The sequence below is a fragment of the Buteo buteo genome, chromosome 2 (genome assembly GCF_964188355.1).
Source record: "Buteo buteo chromosome 2, bButBut1.hap1.1, whole genome shotgun sequence".
In the NCBI taxonomy this organism is placed as follows: Eukaryota; Metazoa; Chordata; class Aves; order Accipitriformes; family Accipitridae; genus Buteo; species Buteo buteo.
In genome coordinates, this window is record NC_134172.1 from 57032124 (window position 1) to 57053260 (window position 21137).

The 21137-nt window shown below is 41.0% G+C and overlaps 1 protein-coding gene across 6 annotated transcripts in view; it reads right to left on the reverse strand.

Annotated features, from left to right (window-relative positions):
• Nucleotides 1-2928: 2928 nt before the first annotated feature.
• The window catches only part of MYRIP (myosin VIIA and Rab interacting protein), a 247759-nt gene continuing 229550 nt past the window's right edge, over nucleotides 2929-21137 (reverse strand). For 4 of the 6 annotated variants that reach the window (XM_075055728.1, XM_075055774.1, XM_075055738.1 and 1 more), the window contains 6 exons: nucleotides 14681-14875; nucleotides 9374-9535; nucleotides 7549-7653; nucleotides 7393-7453; nucleotides 6467-6585; nucleotides 2929-5770 (listed from right to left, as the gene is read on the reverse strand). In XM_075055728.1, coding sequence (XP_074911829.1) covers nucleotides 5738-5770; nucleotides 6467-6585; nucleotides 7393-7453; nucleotides 7549-7653; nucleotides 9374-9535; nucleotides 14681-14875 — 675 coding nt within the window. In that variant the 3' untranslated portion in view covers nucleotides 2929-5737. Of the gene's footprint in view, nucleotides 5771-6466; nucleotides 6586-7392; nucleotides 7454-7548; nucleotides 7654-9373; nucleotides 9536-14664; nucleotides 14876-21137 lie in introns of those variants that run through there. The other 2 variants (XM_075055747.1, XM_075055757.1) reach the window with 2 other exon arrangements.

Here is a 21137-nt window from a genome sequence, read left to right on the forward strand (position 1 = left end):
AGGACTGGAGATGTTGGGAGCCTCAGTTTTTAGGTTCCCAGCTGAAAAAAATGAAGCTACTTGGGTTTTGGTGGGCAGGAGGGGTGTTAAACACTGTGTGGAAAGACTTAAAACATGTATTTATGGAGAAATTTACAGCCAAAGTGGATTTTTTATTTTCTCTGTTCAAGCATCAAAATGCACAGGTGATAATCCTGCTGCCTTGCCTGAGACTTTCATATGACTTGGCTGATAAATAATGCACTTAAATTGAAGTTTATTCCTGTTCCTGACAGTGCTCCAGCTTTGGAATGATTTGGCATTTCCTCGGGGTGGCTTCATCTCCAGCACTTTGTAGATTTTCCCTGTTGTATATCTTAGTCTTTTAATACAATTATACCCCTCCCCATGCCTGCTCTAAAACTAGACTAGACTATAAACATCAGTCAAGTGTACTTCAGATGCTTTAAAAGAAAAAAAGTCATCCATGAAAACAGCCTCCTAAATGAACAAGAATTAGCTTTTTATGTTTACCTCTCAAGTAGAAACGCCCTCTGCAACCCAGTGGATTTGTTAGCCTGTAGAGATAGTGTACCTGGTACATACAGCAGAAATGGAGGCCTTCAGGACTTCAGCTAAGAGTTTAAAAGTGGTGGTACAGGGAGCTACTATGGTCTTTCTGGATGTAGGCTGCGTTGTAACCTCTTCCAGGGTTCAGATCAGTTTTAAAGCATGCTGGGCCCTCCTGAATTTGATAGGCTGTGTAGAATTGCAGGTCAGAGCCCAGACGGATGAAAATTAATTTTGCATCTGAATCCTCTTCCTTTGGGCTCTACACATGGAAAGCAACCCTCAAAGGCACCAGGAAGTTGTATGTCTAGCTGCAGCCTTTCCCCTTGTTTTTTTACCCAGACTACAAATAAGCCATCTAACACCCTCAAGATGTTCAGGAAATGCTGCCTTTAAGTACAGTGGAATTTGCTTCACTGACTGCTTTGAATTTCAGGTCCTGAGATTGATCCTTTTTGGTACGTGGGCCGTGGTGTTCGCCCTATCGGTCGGTTTGGGAAGAGGCAGCTGAGAAGCAGCCGTGGCAGCCTCAGGCCTGTGAGCAGGCACCTGGATTTCATCTTGAATGCTTTGTGGGAGCAAAAAGTGTCGGATGCAGAAGATGATGACTGGTGATCCCTGTTCCCTGAGGTGATGACCCAACCTCTAGTTCTTTGAATTGTGTTCTCCCCTGTACCTCAGACCTCCAGTTCTGCTGTTGCTTAGCAGTCCCACGCTGCTCTTCTTTCTGCTCCCTGTGCAAGTTCCTTCAAAAAGAAACAAGTTCAGGGTGCAGGTAAAAGACAATGCATAGACGCTAGCACTGAGTGCCATCACAGCTTGCAAAAATGTTTCTTCATCTTACATCCCCACTAGTCCCTTGATGCTGTTCACTGTAACGTTAGGATTATCCAAAAGCCACACAGCTTTTGTGCTGGAATTTAAACTCTGCAGTGTTAAGTGTATCATGAAACCTTCCTGTCACATTTCAAAGTCAATGGCTGTTGATATGTAAAAATAAAAAGCAATGGTTGGAAGAAAGAAAAAAGGCTCTTACTAATTTTTAATGTACCTGCATTAATGGCATGAAAAGCTGGTGCTCTGTGTGTAGTTTTTGTATAGGCTGTTAACATCCACTCGTAGAAATGTAGCCCTGAGCTACCCACCAGCCCTTCATGATTCTTCCTGTACTGCTGCAGAGATATATTAATGAACAAAAAGGAGCTCCTATCAAAGATAAAGCTCCTACCTTCCCCGCTGAAGAAAAAAAATTAAAAATTGGCTAATTCAACTCTTCAGAGGAGTTTTGTGCCTACTGCACGTAATCATGCACCATTATCCAAAAGGCATAAGGGCCTAAATGAGCTGATTCCCTTTAAAACCATGTAGTTGTTTTAAGTACATTACTTGATCGAGTGAAAGTCACTCTTTGAGGATCACAAGCCGTGTACCATCTACTACATTAGTCCACATCAATAAGCCTGGGGTTGTGGCTCAATACTCATGTATGCCATGGTAATTAACTTTCTTATATTAATTTTATAAGAAGTGTTATTTACAATATGTTTAATCCTGATTAATAACTATTACCAGCAATAATATTCAAATGCAGTTTAATCCACGGCTTATATCCAAAAAAGAAAGTTTACAATTTAGCTAATGCCTGACGGTTAAGTCCAGGTCACGAATCATTCTGCAAAAGACAAATTAGAATAAATTTGCATTTCTACTTGTGCTGTGTTAGAATTACTACTAAAATTTAATAGTGGTTGAATTAATCATTGCAGATAATTTAACCTTTTTTTCTCTTTGCAAGTGGTCTGTCAGCAAAGAGTGGATTTTTATTATAATAAGGTAGTTACTGCTATTTATAATACAACGTATCTGCTGACCCAAAGTGTCACTTAAAACATGCTAGTTTAAATGTTGATAATAGCAGACGTATGGTGGAGAAAATACGCTGATAAAGAGATATTTTGATCAGTGTTCATTGCATGGAACTTTGGAAATACTAGACTAAGATTATGGGCAGAGTTCTTGCTCAGTTTGCCATTTTGTAGCAAACCCCATGAGAGCTACAGAAATTCTGCCCGAGAAATTCTGTTTGAGACAGTATTTCGCCCAACGGGCTCGACAGTTTGGAGAAGACTAACCATCAAATGTTCCTAACCAGATTCCTCCCACCCCAGCCCCAGTGGAGAAAATCTGAATCAAGTGCGTTAACGTGTGTTCCTCCACTCAGCTAAGCAAGGTGACTCTGCAGAGCTGCCCATCTCCTGGGTCTATTGGGGTCACTCGTGCACAGGCAGTACCTGAGCGCCACGTGCGGCAGCATGTTCTGCACGCTTCCTGGCCGAAGTGCACACAGATCCAAACAACAGAGAGGAACTTTTGGTTTTTCTTTATGAATCAAGTCCTTGAAAAGGCATTCTTTTCATAAATCACTTTTACTCTTTTATAATTTCTCTTGACAATAATTCTTGGTGAGTATGCAGATAACAACAACAAGGCAAGCTTAATATTCACTCAGACTTAATCAAATAGATAATATAGTCTTCATTTTACCCATTAAAATATTTTCATTTATAAAAATTAATCTAAATATAAATATTAACACTAAAGATTGAAATCACCTGATGACAAAATAATTCTTTGTGTGCTATAACATATGCTTTTATGATTGTTTTAAAACAGTAAATTATATCTCTGCACATATTTGGCACAATAAACTTTTGTAAAAATTCAAATGCCTTATAGCAGGTGGGATTTTTTTAAAATTTTTTTCTTTTCTTTTTTTTTTTTCCAATGCCTACACAGTACACATTTTTCTGTCAAAGAAGACTGAATATTTTAACATTGTAACACGATAATAGTTGGTTTTCATGCCTCTTAAGGAAAACAACCTATTCCAAACTTTGTTGGCTTGTTTAAATCACACTAACAGAACAAAAGCCAAAGAGTTATTCTATTAAAATTAGTCATTTCTGTATTGATATTACATACACAATATTAGTTATTATTTATTAGACGAATATGTAGACCAACCACCATTAATGACATTTCATAACACGCATACCTGCATAAACCAGAACCTGGGAATGTGTTGTATACATACACGAGAACAGTCAAGGAAGGAGGAGGAGACTGGATAACAAAAAAAATTACTAGGCATCCTACTCTGTTTAATCTCCTTTACTGGATTGCATATATAAATAAAATCTATTTGTTTTGTACATATATTTATATATTAAACAGAGTGGGCCAAATTCTGCCCTCACATCTGTGCAAACCAATTTCAGAGAACTAGTATTGTATGAGAGTAAAAGAAGGCATACTTTCACCCAGAACGAACACATTGGGTCAGATCTTGGGCAGAGGGAAATTCCTTCAAGGGATGGAGTGATGGTTATGTATTCTAGGTGGGAAGATGGTTGTATTTATTCCGAGGGTTCCTTACATGCAGCTGGACATCAGGGTACTGACAAGCTAGATGTCAAATGTGGGTGGCAGGTCTGCAACTGGCACCATTTTTCCAACTGTCCCATCCAGCCATTCCTCACCTTCCCCACCTGCCACCCTAAATCCAGCCTAGCCAGGGAATTTGCCCAGTTTTGCTCATATTTGCCCAACCACAGACATTTTGTGGCCTAGGGTCCCGGGAGACTGCTTTCCTGCCGCATGGCAGGTAACGTGCGGCACTCTGCTAGTGGGCGTTCGCTGGGTGCCCAGGGAAAGGAGCAGCTCTCCTTCCCTGCTACCCACTGCTCTCTGGAGAGCTCACCACTTCTGAACGCCGAGGGGCAACTTGCCAGCCCGTGCCCTCCTTCACAGCATGTCTCACATCGACCCAGTCTGCATTTGGGTACCCGCTCTGCACTTTGTGTGGAAGATAAGGGATCCACTGCCTCATCACGCCCTCCAACTACCTCCCTGGTATTCTTCAGAGCAAAAAATACCACAAATTGGCAAGGTCCTCCCCAAAAAGGGTGAGAGGGACAACCTGTAAGCAGCATCTTCCCTCCTGGCACATCTGCTCAAGGGCCTTCCAGTTTGTCTCACCTTTCAAAAGTCTCAAGAAACAACAGAAGAAATTTTACTATTCACAATCCAATTCAGAGTGGTGCAATGGTAGTGCAGTGCACATGGCACCAGCGACAGGCCCCAGCTACTCTATGTTGGCTACAGACTAGTGAAGGAAGAGACATCCGGGCTACATTTGCCCCCTCCTCAGAAAAGCCAGAAGGGCAGAAGGGAATCTCTTACAGGCTGCAGCCACCCTACAACCACTAGCCAGTCAGCAGAGATCTCACCACAATGCTTTTACGTTCTTTTTGCAATCTTAAAGATTTGGTCAGAATTTATTCAGAACCACAGCATGGTTGGACACCACCAAGAGGACAATGCTACCAAGAAGAACGAGACATACAAAGGTCTTGGTTTCACAACAGTGTTCAGATGTTTCCAGATGCCAGGATCGTAACTCAACAGACATCTGGTCCACATGTGCTGCCACCAATTCACAGTTCAACATGACATCCACGTTCCCCCTGCCGCCAAGAGCAAAATACCTAGCTTTGGAGCTAGAACATTAACTCTGCCAAATGTACCCTCAGCGAACAGAGAAGTCTTTGCATATAGCATCTCCTCCTACAAACTCCGTCAAAACTTCCACTGACTCCCAGGGAGCAGAGCTACGTGCACCGATTCTCCACTCCCACCACACAGCTGAAAAGCAGCATACACTGCACAGACTTGTTCTTATTGCTAGACAAGACGCATGCCTATGTGAACAGTAAGAGGCCAGCAAATATGGATCACAGGTCTGCTTTGTTCTTTCTTTTTGTACAAAATATTGGCCTATAATTATGATTGACAGTGTACAAAAACATACTGCAGTTTAAAGACGACATACTTTAGTACAATCAATAGGGAACAAAAGTGCATCTTAAAATGTGGAGCCTTGCTTTTGAAACTCAGCATCCTTTCTAGAGTCTTGTGAGAACTTTAAGGCAGAGTTTCCTTTAGCAGACCACAATGCTGAAGACTTGGACAGCTTTCCCAGTGAGGTATCCAAACGAAGCCCTATAACTGAGGCATTGTGGGTTTGTGAGGGTCCATTTTCAGCTGGACATACACAATGGCTGTTAAGTAAAGGCACTCTAGTGTACAGCCTTAGGCAGTGTGTTACTGGCAGTAGGGAAGTGTAAGTTTAGTACATCACAGCAGATCCTATAGCAGGTTCCTAGAACAGAGAGGGACAGGAAAGAAAAAAACCATGAGCGAAACACAAAACAAGCTTGCTGAAGCTCCTACAGAGCCAGGTCCTTCCCCTTCTCACCTCCCCACTTATTTTCCACATATCTAGTGGCAGACTGCTTTGGGACAGTCAGCTTTTTTCCTTATTCCTGTATGGCTGCCGCAGAAGAAATGATTGACAGCTGTCCAGTGAAGCCTATTTGTTCAAAGCCTGAAAAGCCAATGTGTGTTAAATCTACCCCTTAAATTCCACTTAGGTGACCTTTGAACATTTCTCAAAACTTAGTGAGATTCCAGGTGACTCTCACCTGCTGAGTTACAGTGTGCAGCTGGTTCTGTGAAGGTCTGGCTCAGAAGTCTGAATTACAGGGGACCATTAATTGATTTTTTTTTTTTTTTTTTTTTTTAAATAAGGTAGCGCATTCCTGGAGACCTGGCAGCCAGGGTACATTCACACCGGCTGACATTCAGGAGCTGCTATACTATGGTACACAGTCAGACATCTTCCAGGACACTGGTCGTATTTGTTCAGAGCAGCCTCAGCGGTCTCTATTCTTTTTCCTTAAACTATGAAGAGAAGTTTTGTGAAGATGCTGAAATATATAGCTGCCTACACAGATACCGCTGTCTCTCTATTTACTACTTTTAATAGCAGTTTTAAAAACATTTGTTATGAGTTTACCATTAAGTCCTTGGCAGTGCTTTTCCTCTCTTTAGTTCTTTGTGTTAGAGATCCTTGAAGCATGAAGTTTCTGTTAAACATTCTTACAGTGGTAACTGGAGAACCATCTATTTTTTCACCTGGGAAAAATACATAAAGGGAGATTTTTCACAAAACAGCTTGAAGCAGATGTAACAATACTTCTGAAGAGTCACAGCTTCTAGAGAGATAAAACTTCCCCTAAGATGTATAAGGAAAGCTGGATTTAATTTAAATGAAAACCAGCAGGCTGTGATACTCCAAATTTATTAAAGTTTGAGGCCATGTCAATCAGTGGAATTACACAAGAGTAAAACAAGAGTAATGCAAAGTGAAGCATGCCCTAGAATTGCCAGAGTTAATGCACTGCAGAGTTAAAAAAAAAAGACAACAGATGAAAGAAAAAGCATTTGATTTTATAAAGCCAATTCACAGCCATACCCTAACATACCAGCAACATTGCTGAGCCACATTATATGGACTGAAATCAGCATACATAGGCTTTAACAAAGCAACAGTGGGCTGTGGAGGGTGACAACTGGCTTTTAGTAATTAAACACTGCGACTGCTTGGGTGTCACAAACTAACCCCAGGCACACTGGAGCAGCAGCAGCCCTGGTGCAGGGCAAGTATTCAGCATTCCTCATTTGCTTTACCCAGCCTTCTGCTTCTGCTCCTATTAATTTACCACTGACACAACTTCCACTGAAGAGAAAGTGGTGATGCTTTTTACATGACAAATGGGTATTTTATGTAATGCAAGTACAATGGGAAGTGAGGAGGGTGGACATAGTTAGGCTTTCTCTGTTCCTTTTGTAACTTGACCTTCCCCCTACTTTGCTGAACTGTACATTACATTGAACCTTATAAAGAGAGACTCTATAATGTATGTAACAACTTAAGCTCACCTTTTACTGGTGGAGCTGGAAGTTTTCTCCTCTGCTGTCTTGACGTGTCTATTGTATGCATCTGTAAACAACACATATGCATTACTCAACTCCATTACAGAAAAAGAGGCAAGATTTCCCCAATGTATTTTTGAATACTACATAATGTTCTGGCACCTGGTTTGTTTGCTTTTGATCCCGTTTCCTTGTCAGGCGAACACAGGGAGCCACGTTCAAGCCTGCAACAGTGAGAGCTGATATTCTGCTCTCAATATCTGAAATCTTCAAAGAAAATAAAAGAGAGAGACAGACAGGTGGGGAGGGGGAAAAAGAAGTTTTTAAAATTACTGTGGATGCCACTACTGAAATATATCCCTCCCCCCATCAAATCCTCTTTAATCAAAAAATATAAACAGATGGCTAAGTTCTTCAGCAATTCTGACACTTTTCTGTATTTTTTAGTCCTGATGTTAAAAGGGGCTTAATTTGTTAGTAAAGATGGAGTAAAAGAACAATCCAACCTACCTTGTGACTCCAAGGAAGAGGCATTTTACTCCTTTTGAGGAAAAAAAGAAAGGAGGAAAGAAAACCTGTGCCTGCCATCTCCCAGTTACCTTTAGCTGCATAAAGCCAAGTTCATTCAGGCTATGCTTTTCAAAGGCTACATTCCAAGAATGACTTTGTGGGACACATTTCCTAATTCAGAATGAATTTCATGCACTTGCAAAGTACATCTTCCGTCACAAAATCTAAACGTTTGATCTTAAATATTTATAATTTAAATGTATATGTATGTTACACACAAACATGCATAAATGCAGGTATACACTATATAAAAACACTCAATGGAAAACAAATTGCTAGGAAAAACTAAAGTCCAGGAAAGCAAACATCTGGGGGCGAAAGTAGGCTGATGTTGAGACTAGTGGAAACAAATGTTGCCAAAAGGGAAAGAAGCGTCAGAGAAGTCAGACATATAACCTGACTCCTGAATCACGATGACACCTGAAGCTGTTCACTCTGCAGAAGACCTTCCGTTGGCCTCTTTGTCTTCCTCCTTGCATAGCTTAGGTCTCTCTCCTCCTCACCTCTCACCCCCATTAACATATTTACCATAAAATAATGACTGAAGCCAACATAATGTCACTGCCAGTTCACCATCTAGGGCAGCAATGCACTTCTGACATCAGAGAGATGTCAGACTCTCAGATCTTTGCTCAGTCCTAAATGGAGCATGCTCCTGCTGAGGAAAATAACCAGGTATTTCCCATTAAAGCCTGGCACAGGCAGCTCAGAGTGCCTTGCTTGGCACAGACTGGTCAGTGAAGTCACTGGCAATGAGTTGCTAGCAGTGTTAGACCCCTGAGATCTGGCAGCGTAACCTCGTTCAGCTTTTAGCACCAGATCATTATGTGTTCTTCTGAGCCCCAGACTTTCTGGAGCCTGCTAGAGAGACGCTAGATCGCAGACCGCAAGAGCAATTGCCTTTTGGCTGGGACATGTGCTGCTTAGCGGCTAAATCCCAAGGTAGGCTTGCAAGTGGTAGGCTCTGCACTTGGCTCAGCAGCTGGCTGCCGTTGGCCTTTTTCAGTAGAACAGTGCAGACGCTGGCTTCTTTTGGGAAGCGCTTTACAACCTGCTGATTAGACAAGCTGTCTAAGACTGTGTTTGCAGCCTGACCACAGCCACACATGTAACAGAGCACACCACGTGAGCTGCCTGGCAGCAAGGAGCAGGTTCAGTATCAGTATTGCAGTAACAGGCTGTTGCACTCCCATGTCTGAAAACAAGCTGGGGGAAGAAACAAATACAGTACATCTGGCTGGGCTGAGTTACACATCTCAGTTATGCTTTGCTCAGCTCCTGCGATGCAGTCAGCATCCTTGTATCATCTGTTCACTGTGGTACAAAAGAATATCGAAAGGGCATGTGTGCAGACAACAGGTAAGCGCTAGGCAAGGCAGTGTGAAACCTGCAGATAGGGAGGAGCTGCTGTCCTCACCTGAAGCTCCGCGTGATGAACCTGGGCGGCTGCTGTGGCTACCTGATCCTCCAGATCGGCCAGCTCAGATTCTGCAGTGACACTGTTGATCTTGCGTGCGGCGTCTTCCAGGTTGGTCAGCTGCCCCTCCAGCCCATACACAGTGCTGGCTGTCAGGTACACCTGCAGGGCCAAGGCAGGGAGAGGCATCAGTGATTTCTGTTTTGTGGGCACAGAGGTTTGAGCAGACTGCATCTTCCATGATACCTTTGAACTTCCCTCCTTGCTAACCTGCTACAGGGAGACTTAGCTGGCAGAGGAAAGTCATGGGGAAATAATCTGAAAACACATTCACAAAGAGAAGGGAGGCATGAGGTGGCTGCACTCCAAATTTTGTAGGTGCTACAATGGTATTTCAAACCAGATTTGTTCCAGATTCACCAGCAATAAAAAAAAAACAACAAAAAGCTGAAAAGTTTGCTTTCTTATTTTTGCATAACAAAACCCCTAAGTCTACACTGGGAAGTGAACAGATCACACCTCATGTAAAGCTGTGTTTATTGAAACACGCCTAATACCTCTGGCAATCAAAACTCTGTAAGAATGACTGTTCAGCAGCACATGGTTATTAACTTTTTACAGAGTAACTGTGCTTACATGTACAAGACGGTTTTCCATCCCATCCCGCTCTCACCCAAATATACAGCAGTCAAGGAGGGTCAATAGACTTATCTGGGCCACATAAGAGAGAATAACAGACTTTATCATACAGAGATCTTCCATAAAAACAAACAACTTTTAATATTTTGACCCACCTATGATACCTCGGATAACTGCAGGTAAAGGTTTCATTTCCCATTCAGCTCCTTGGAGCAATAATTCGTGATACACTGTATTTTATGTGTTTCTTTTATTTCACAAAGGAATTTAAGGTACATGGCCAGATGGAATTTTCAAGCATTAGCTTTTGACATCTGTGCTCAAAATTGTGCAGACCCATGTGAAAATACTGCACCTTCTGCCTGTTTACTAGATAGCCAAGAGACTGTTTCCATGAGGCTGGTAACAGCACAGTGGGAATGACATATATATATTCTGATTTTCCTCACTGGCAGCCTCACTCACTCGAATAGCAGTAAAGACTGTGGTGTTACAAAACTTGCATGAATTAAACATGTTCTGTGGGTGACTTCATGGTTCAAGGGGCAAGCAAGCAGGATCTGAACCAGATCCTTGAGCAGATACCTTCACTTCATACATGTTTTCCACTCAAGTCATTGTATCTTCCCACAATTCCTAGATCATGGAGTCCTTTGACACAACAGGTATTCAAATAATTTCTGGCCGTGCTGTGACTTTATGGATCAAAAGTGGTAGATAATGACTAGATTAAGATTTAAGTAAGTGTTTACTTTTTATTATTTTTTATTATATTATTGTTTCTTAATTACTTGTGATAGTTTTTTTCTCCTTTGTATCAGCTGTTTCAAGGCATAACTGTAGATACATTTTTTTCATGTATGTGACTTTGCTAAGAAAAAAATTCACTACATCTTGTAAGACCACAGTCTAACTGCAGGCATGAAATCTTTGAAAAATGAACCTAGAACAAATAAGTGATCTGATTTAACATCTTTGTTGAAGTACCTGGGAGACACAGGTGGGCCATAAAGTTAACATGCTGATTTAAACAAATGCTCCTGCTTTTGTGGGTTTTAATTATTCTTTCCATTCATTTAAATGATACATCTTTGTGGTGTGACATACCACAGCCACTTCAGATTAAAAGGTGATTTTTTTAACTTCCCTACCATGCCTAAAAGCTCAGAGAAAGAAGAAAAGGGAACATTATGAACAGAAACATCTTTAGAAAGTTAAAGAAAAGATGCACTTAAATGCTGTGACAAAATTCTCTGCACAATAAGTTGTACTTTTCAAGAGGGGAAAAGAATATCTAAAGGAAATAGGACTGAGAGAAAAAAGTGGGAAGCGAAAGTCATGTTTTTGTAACTCAGTGTTGTGGTTTAACCCAGTAGGCAGCTAAACACCATGCAGTTGCCCGCTCACTCCTCCCTGCAGCGGGATGGGGGACAGAGTCAGAAAAAAATGTAAAATTTGTGGGTTGAGATAAAGACAGTTTAATAGGACAGAAAAGGAAGGAACAACAACAACAACAATAATAATAATAGAATTCAAATATACAAACCAAGTGATGCACAACTGCTCACCACCCGCTGACTGATGCCCAGTCAGTTCCCGAGCACTGGCCCCAGGCCAGCTTTCCCCCTAGTTTATATACTGAGCACAACGTCATATGGTTTGGAATATCTCTTTGTTCAGTTGGGGTCAGCTGTCCCGGCTGTGTCCCCTCCCAACTTCTTGTGCCCCCCAGGCTGCTCGCTGGTGGGGTGGGGTGAGAAGCAGAAAAGACCTTGACTCTGTGTAAATACCACTTAGCAACAACTAAAAAAATCAGTTTGTTATCAACGTTACTCTCATCCTAAATCCAAAACACAACACTATACCAGCTATTAGGAAGAAAATTAACTCTCTCCCAGCCGAAACCAGGACACTCAATCAGCCCCTACATTTGTTAAATTTTAATTTGATTGAACATTTTCCTGCTAGATCTAAATGAAAGATTTTTCTAAAAAATATTCTCTTTACCTGAACAATCGTTGCGCTTCCAAACAGCAATGGTGTACTTGCAGGTCTCCACTAAATTATGACCTTATGCACACATTTGCATTCAGATTGTGGAGACTTATTTGACTACCATTTAGGCAGTACAGCTTCCACTAAAACCCACCTGACCTTGTGCCGGTACAGGTGGCCCTACATTCTCCACACTGATGCATGCACAGTCCCTGAAATGCTAGAGACACCAAAAATGAACAAAGTGTCTATATACACCCAGATCTTCTTCCAAAATTTGCTGCAAAGAGGATATGCTGCATGCAGGTATGCTACCAGCTGCACTGGGAAAAGTTATGGATTCCTGGATTTCTAAAGGCTTTTTCACTCTACTATGAAGTGTGGTGGTGAAATCTTGAAACCATGAAGTTTTGCCATCCACTTTGTATCCTGTGTGGCGCACAGAAAGATGTAGCATGGGGACACAGCAAGGCTGAGCTGGATACCTTATGAACTATGCAGGGAACTGAGAGAAGCTAAACCAGAGATATGCTGCAAAGAGGGCAACACCACAGCACAAAATGCTCTGCCTCAGCGCCCAGTCTCTGCTCAGTGAGAAATGCTTGGCCCAAATGAATGACTGGGGGGCCAAGGCACCACAGATGTCAAAGCTCCACAAGGATGGAAGGGATTGTCGGAGTGTAATTGGGGGGAAAAAAAAAAAAGTACTTCAGACAGTTTACGACACAGTTCTCCACAGAAAAAAAGTGGGAGCAACTCTCCTCAAATTGCTCTCTGTCCTCCTGCAGAATTTCTTAGTTTTTCTAAAGATGTGGTCCAGCCTAAACTCGGATTTTCATTCCGTATTCAGTCTTGTGCCAGATGCATTCTGTGATGTTTGGACCTAGGGTACTTTAGTATTTCATGGGGGAGAAAATCTCCATCTACTTACCTACTTCTATTATTCTGAAAAAAATTAACCAAACCCAACTAGAAGCTGGGGGGGGGGGCACATCTGTTGTGTAAGAATGAAGTGGATATCACGGTAGATGGCATGAGGAAGGCGCTTCGTTCGGCACAAGCTCACGTGATACCCTTCTCCAGGCACCAGCTGCCATGGGAAGCCTTTACCATTCTGCAGAGGGCCATATCTGAGCTGCCACACATCCAGCAGGTCCTGCACACATCCTCCTCTCCCACCTTCTCAGCCCTATTGGGGAGGACTCCCTAGCCTATTTTGCGTGTTTGTTTAGAATTGCCCTCCCAGAGAGGAGCCAGGAGCATGGCTGCTGTGTGGAAAACCCCGTGGTGGGGCAGGTTCAGGTGGCTGTGGTGCTCCAGGATGGAGGGGAGGAGATGCCAACAACTAGGAAAGCATGTGGGAGCAAGGAAGAGCAGGATCACCTCAGCTGGCACAGCGGGATGCCTGGGAAGGCTGAGCAGGGGTGGGAAGGAGAGGTTTGGCGGTCAGGTTACGACTGGGAGCTGGTTGAGGAGGAGTGAAGGTGCTCTGGGGTGCGTTGGAGGGCATCCTGTTGGTGTGGGCAGGGGGAAAGGTCCGAAATGGAAAAGGATTTGGAGCAGATGAGGTTAGGAGGGGTAGGGTCTAGTTTGGGAACCTTCGAACCAAAGCAGGCCTGGGAGATTTGAGCTCAGATAAAGGTGTGGTGAGAGGCACTGGGGAGTTGTGGGACTGGTGGGAGGGCTCTGGGGTAGGACAGACCCAGTGCCAGGACCTGCTGTTATTGCCATGGATTATCTCCCACTCAGTCCCTAGCCTGGGGCTGTTGTGAAGTACGTTTCTGTGGAGGAAACTGATTTTATCCCCCAAGAAGAGATTCTGTCTGAAAATTTTCTGGGGCTAAATAAACCCAGGATCTATTTTCTTGAATTGATTGGGATGTTATAATGGGACAGCGTGGATTCCTACGAGATCTTTAAGAGCTCCTAATGAAGGGAAAAATCACTGAAATGTAATCAGTTAAATGTGGGAAGAAGAGAAAATCGAAAGTTACAAGTGTACCAACTCCATTAAGTGGATGCATAAAAATTTCCAATGAATAGTGACTTCCCTTTATGATTCAGCATTGCACTTTTCCCTGCAGATGACAGTTACTCATGAAAAAGGATGGATGATTCGGACGCGGCCAAACAAATGTTTACTTCGGCTTCTCCAACCTGTTTTTTTAACAGTGCAGCAGGCAGCTCCAGCTCCCTGGGTGCTCAGCGTGGTATGCTGGGGACGCGTGGGTAGAGGAAGAGCTCCTCCACTTCTTCTCAGTGTGAATGGGGACATGCTTGCCCTGCCTGTCCTTACAGTAACGAGGCTGTGCTGGGACTCAGAGACGTGTGGTTTCAGGCAGGCATGGTGCAGCTGCACAGCCACAGAGGTTCAGGGGGCTTAAGTTAACTTTTGAGCCAGAGCTTCTAAAATTAGTTGTAAACCCACAAAACACCCAACTTTCCCCCTCCACCAGATATTTTAAAGTACACATTAAAAAAAACCCCAAACAATACAGCTGAGCACCCCTTTGAAACAGGATTTTTTTTCTGTTTGCATATTTGTTTGATAACCCAAAATTAATTCTGAACATCCGCTGATGCTGCCTATGCGCTTTCCCTTTCCAGTTGGCACACACACATAGGTACACTCACTCACACGTCACACTTTCACGTACTGATTCATGTTCTTACGTTTTCTTCCAACGTGGTGAGCTGCTCATCAAGTCTGATGGGGTCTGTCCCCAGTGGGAAGGTCCCTCTTCCTCTGTCCTGAATGTCAGCTGGGAAATCACAGGGACTGGTGGATTCTGCTATCAGTTCTTCAGTGGCATTGATGACTTTCAGGACTTCTGTAGATATGTTGCAGAGAGAGACAGCAGAGTACTTCTGTTTTGTTACAAGAGCAGACAGAGAAAACAACATCATTAAATTAACACAGAGGGGTAATATGTAAAAACACCTTGCTAATAGCTGCAGCTTTAGCCATGCTAAAACGATATACCTGGCTAACTGCTGTGAATGGACACAAGAACTATGTAATGAAATTGGAATCTACTTCTCTTTTCCTCCCTCCCTTTTTCACATATGCACACTGCTACAGCACGCAAAATAACACACACATGCAATTCTTCTACAACACAATTTCTGCTGGAGGGATGGTCCAAATCTTATCCCAAAGGAGCACACAAATATCCAGCTTTAAAATTCAAGTGAGCTAGATAAGGCTATTTTTGCAATAGTGTTTTAAACAGGTTTTAAAATACAATCTTCCTTTTTGGGTACTGGCAAACAGATGTGGAATCATCTGTCTCCACATCCACCCAAGCTATTGCACTGCAGTTGCAAACACGGGAGAGCAATCTTCAGCAGCCCTGTGAGGACAGCATTTTACAAAGATGTTTGCTATTAATTATATGATAGCCCCAAAAAACAAAGGTTGAGCTATAAGTGTGTAAACACTTGTATCCTCATTTTTTAAAAATTTCAATCTACCATTTTTTTTAGTATTTATGAAATAAATTATATCAAATACCAAGGAAGAGCATGCAGTTTTATCCCCCCCTTTTTTTTAAACAACTGCAAGCCTTTTTATCAGTGTTCCTCATCTGTGATTTGTAATTTGTAATTAACTATCCTGATTCTGATGATTCTCAGAGAGCTTTAGGCTTCAGGACAACTTCTCTGATGGCAATGAAATTTCACCTGATGTACCTTCAAGCACCAAGCCCAACATCCATACTATACAGCTTGGAGATTGAGCCAAAGCTTGTTGAAGCCAATACAAATACTGTCACTGAATTTATGTGCAATACCTTTAGTGTTGCTTTGTCTAAAAGAAAGCATGGGAAGTTTAGACCTAAATTTAATTCATTCCCCAAACCTGAAAATATTTATGCATGTGAATTAGGGGCCTGGCCATCTGTAAATTTTCCCACAAACAAAATATCTGAGGATAAAACCCAAGGAAACAGAAAGTCTTTGGATTCTATATAGTAAATTCTACAGTTCAGGAAAGTATAACTGATTAAAAATGTCTGTGTGTTACGTAAACATTGTATTAATCAATACATTGGCTGTCCTCCTAGGCAGGATATAGGAGAAATAACGTTCCTTGGCTTCACACAAACTCTGGTGCGTTTAACTGGAAAACCACTTTTATTATCTCTTTCTTTTAATCAAGCTGTTCATTTTTATGTTAGATAAGACTTTTACTGAAAAACTACTTTTTTAGCAGTGTGTGCTCAATTGTTGTGTATCAATACATTAAGGCACCGTTAGCACTCTTACTTCTCCGAATTACAAGAAATAATTAGGTACATGAGATTAAAGAGAAGGAGAACAAAGTAAATACAGTATGCTACAAGCACTCAGATCTTTAGCTTGTTAGGACGGCCAACACAGTCCTGAACAAGCAGGGCCAGGACTCTTTCACTGAGAACAAATACTTGAATCCCATAAATAGCCTACTGTTTTTTCCATTTATTTTCCCAAGTGCCAATTAGGTTAAAAACAGATCAATAATTTTATAGGACAGAAGAGGAAATCAATGTTATTTTGTTTTATTATTTGCTTTTAGAAGTACCTAATTCTTATTCTATGAGTAGTGAACATAAAAAGATAAAGGCCAGACACTACATTTTCTTCATCATCTTCACTGATGTATGTTCTCCATTTCAAGAACTGTAGCCTCACTTTAGTGTTCACTATTTCTTAATTTTTTTTATTATCCTTTGTAGTTAATGATGGATTTAAAAAAAAATTATACTAAATTAGAAAAAGGTGTTCATATACCAGAATATGAGAATCCATATTGGCATTTATTACAGACCGATTACTACAAAACAGGTTTTTTGGTTTTTGTTTTCCTGGTAAAGTGTTCTGTGATAGGAAGCTTTATGAAATCAAGATTTGAGTAAAATACTCTACCTCCTCAATAGGTAATGGATAGAGGAAGAAAAGTTCAATGAGATAGAATAGAATAGAATAGAATAGAATAGAATAGAATAGAATAGAATAGAATAGAATGTTTTTTCAGTTGGAAGGGATCTACAATGATCATCTAGTCCAACTGTCTGACCACTTCAGGGCTGACCAAAAGTTAAAGCATGTTATTAAGAGCATTGTCCAAATGCCTCTCAAACGCTGGCAGGCTTGGGGCATCGCCCACCTCCCTAGGAAGCCTGTTCCAGTGTTTAGACTACCGTCTCAGAGAAGAAATGATTCCTAATGTCCATTCTAAACCTCCCCTAGTGCAGAAATGTGATTCTTAGCTTTTCTAGAATTTTGAGGTAAGTTCTTAGTGGCGTATGCTGTTTGACTTTTAAAACCAAAGATTTGCTTCCCATTAAATGTTGCACAAGGCAGCTAGATGATCATTCTTAAAAATGTGTGCATCACTGAACGTATCTCGATCCTATCCCGCAGGTATCTAGACACAGGAGTCACAACATTAAACTTTTCTTTAAGCTTGTGAAACATCTGCTTTATAGTATAACAAGGATACAGCGCTGGAGTTTAAACACTGTAAAGAAATACATGGCAAGCTAAAGTGATTTTCTGTAGAGTATATCTGAAGAGTAGATCTCCCAAAACTTAAGAGCATAAGCAATATTTCAATGTATTTAAATCTAAACTTTGTGAAAGTTTTCTGCTAAAGGATATTTGGAACCCAGCTTTGTCCTGGGCTGTATTTTACAGAGAAGCAAGAAGACATTAATGTCTGCCTGAGGGATACATAAAATCAACATGTGGGGAGTTCTAGGGTTCTCAAATTGGAAAAATTGGATACTCAATTAATGGTTTTGCATGTGTTTTGACCTCTTTTTTGAGTAACTGTCAACTGTCAAAAGCTGTTAAAATAGCCCATGTTCCAAAATGGCCAGTTTGCAAACCTAGTGGGGTACTTGAGATATAATTATTTAACATGTGTAAGGAAGGAAAAAAAGGAAAAAAAAAAAGTGTCCTGGAGTTTTAGTGCTTCACAATCCTCTCCCCTCCCTGACCACCCACATCAAACCTAGGATTTACGAGGTTCTATAAAAATCACCTAAAATTCACAGACACACGCACACCAAGATCATCCTGGTAGGTGGACATTTCAAATTGCTATAAAGACCTCTTGGCTGTCTAATTTATCTTGCCCTTGCAGGAATGGTCATTGTTAACTCCTATAAGTGATTCAGAGAGACAGCTATCATGCCATAATGAAGTCTCTCCCATCTGTCTTGTCAAGCAAGTCAAAGAACTAATATGGATGTATAGACGCAGAAAGCAATCTCTGTTACAAATATCTAGCACAGAAAAGCTAAGCACAACCATTCTTCTTGAAACACTGGGATACATTCTGGTTTCAGCTGTGCTACCCTACTTCTGGATTAACACCACCCCTTCCAAATTAAATCGATGCAGCTGATCCAAATTTGAGTGTTTCTACTGGTTATGAGAATCTCATTTTTTACAGAATTCAAGACTAAGAGTTTAATGGAATAAGGAAAACATGCATTTATTCTTTTTATGATAATTAATGCCCACACTCACAAATACATTAAAGACACAGTCAAAAGGAGATGCTCAATTTCCCCAAGTTCTTCACAGGAAAGTTTTAAAACCAATGGAATACTAAAAAAGTGTGTGCATGCAAACACATATACATATATGTGTGCATTGTGTATAACAAACAGCATCTTGTAAAACTTCTTCACTGTCATTTCTGTGTGTGGTTGGACAGATGGAAAGGATTTCTGTTTTGCTGAAGGTTGTTTCAGTGGTCTAAGGTAGCTCTTGCTGACCGTTAGCCATTTCCCTCCCCTTCTGCCGTCTCTCTTTCCTTGCCCTGCTGATGCTGCCAGTATTTCCTTTGTTGTTTTACTTCAGGATGCTACACTGGAAGGTGCTTTATAGAACTGTATTTGCATCTTTGCACAAAGGATGATGAGTAATGGAAGGAAAGCGGGATGATAAAACAGAAGCAATGTAAGCATCCAAACTGCTGAGAGTAGGGGAGCATTAAGTCCTTGTATGAATCTCAGCAGCCTATGACATTTCCACATCAAGTTTCCTTTGTATGAACATTACTGCTTTTATTTTTAATGCTCTTAAAGTAGTTACATTCTCTATCACTTGCACTAATTTTTTCTCCACGTTGTACTTTGGCATTAGCATTTTCTCTTTTTTGCTACTATAATGTTATGCCATTGTTAGGCTCTATTAAACTGGCATGGGAGGCAGTGACTTACAATACAATAGAGAACAGTTGACATCAACAGTTAGATCAAGAAGTAGAGCAAGAAAAACTTTCCATCACTAGCAGCCCTGGCAGTAATGACCACATCCTTGATGGCTTGTAGTGCAATCATTTTTAGCTCCAGTCTCAAGCCATTCTATCGTGGTCCAAGTTGCATGCCTATTTTGCAGTCAATATCCCCCATTTTTTTGCAGGGAGTTGAGGGGGGCTGGGGAAAAGACGAGTTTTGATTTGCCACCAGTTGATTCATCTTTTCAGAGTAACCTGACTGAATCGAAACTTGATGAAAACAAAACCAACACTCAAACCTGCCTCCCTCATCTCCCCACCCTGGGGGACTTCATTGTACAGCTAGAGAAGGCCCTGAAAAGCCCACCAAAAGTCCATCTCCTTCACAGGCAAGCAAGGTTTGGGACACCAGCCATGTCACAGTGTGGGAGGAACACGGCCATCAATGCCCAACTATCGATGGCAGGCATCAACCCTGACATTCAAAAGATCTTTGGCCTAAAAATGAGCCCTAACCACTCATTACCACAAAGACTAGGAAAGAAAGCTAAAATTTGCCTTGATGTTTGGTGGAAGACAAGCATACTATGGTAAACAGTGGTATTAGGGAATTACTTTTCTGGGCAAGTTTAAGACTTCCTGCCTTGACCTTAACATCAGGATCTTCATTTATAGGCACTCATTTAGAAAAAGCAAGCTAAATTATCTTACAGAGTGAGCTATTATTCTTCTGACAATCTCCAAAGTACAACACCAAGAAATACAGTCCCCCTTTTTGATTGTGCTAGGTCATTCTGAATATTAAGATTTTTACTAACAAATTCAATCCACTGTCCTGATGGAGTTACAGATGTTATTCCTAGTAATTTGTAATGCCTCATTTCTGGAGACAAGTTGCCTATAATCATGAGAAAGGAAGTTATCTTCTAAGAGGTGAAATATTATGGTCCATGTTGGAAATGGAAATATTTAAATCTTAAAATCCACACAGGACTGTGTAAGAGTATCTGTAATGGACACAGGTTAGTGACATTGCACAAATGGAAAAACATTTTTTCTTTAAAATCATCCTGGGTATTTTTATTAAAGAAAACCAAGATGATTAAAAGGTGATTAAAATTCATAGTACAAAATTTAACTCTGAGAGTAAGGAAAAAAGAAAAAGCTGAGAGGGGTGTTTTGCTGAATTAAGCATCAACTTTTGACACTAAAAAGTGATTCTTCTTATATGACTGACAGAATGCTATGGAATTAATTTGCTTAGCACTATACATGACATACTAAAAACAGCATGTATTTTAAAATATAAGGTAAGCATATATTTGCTCAGGGAATAAAATGAAAATCTGTTTTAATATCTGATTCTCATAAGCTGAGACTCAAATAGCACAGAATATGAAACCTCCTCCCACCTAGACGGATGATAAGCAATAGACACTAGCAGCAAAGTGAGAAAGTGATTATTCACTGCGTACAATCTCTACAATGAATTAAGGGGTTTGTTTATTTTTTAAATCGGGAGCTTAGAAAGATTTCTGAAGACCACTATGGTCAGAAACTGCTACAAATCTTATTGCTGAAATAAAATTTTAATGTTTTTCCTTCCAAATTTCTTAATATAGCTGAGTACATGAGAATAGGAAGATCATACACCTTAGCTTTGTCTTCTGTTCTTCTTTACTGATAAAACCAAATTGTCACCACAAAGCCAAATAAAAGAGCCAGTCTCCTCCACATGTCAACTTCATGCTCATCATTCTCATTGTAACACAGGGCTAGCTGTGATTATAAAATAATTTTCTGCAGTGATTATTGATTGTGGCCAAAAGGTATGATTTTTCAGGCCTGATATTTCCAGGAAAACATTTTGAGTTTGAGAATTATGCTTGGGAAATG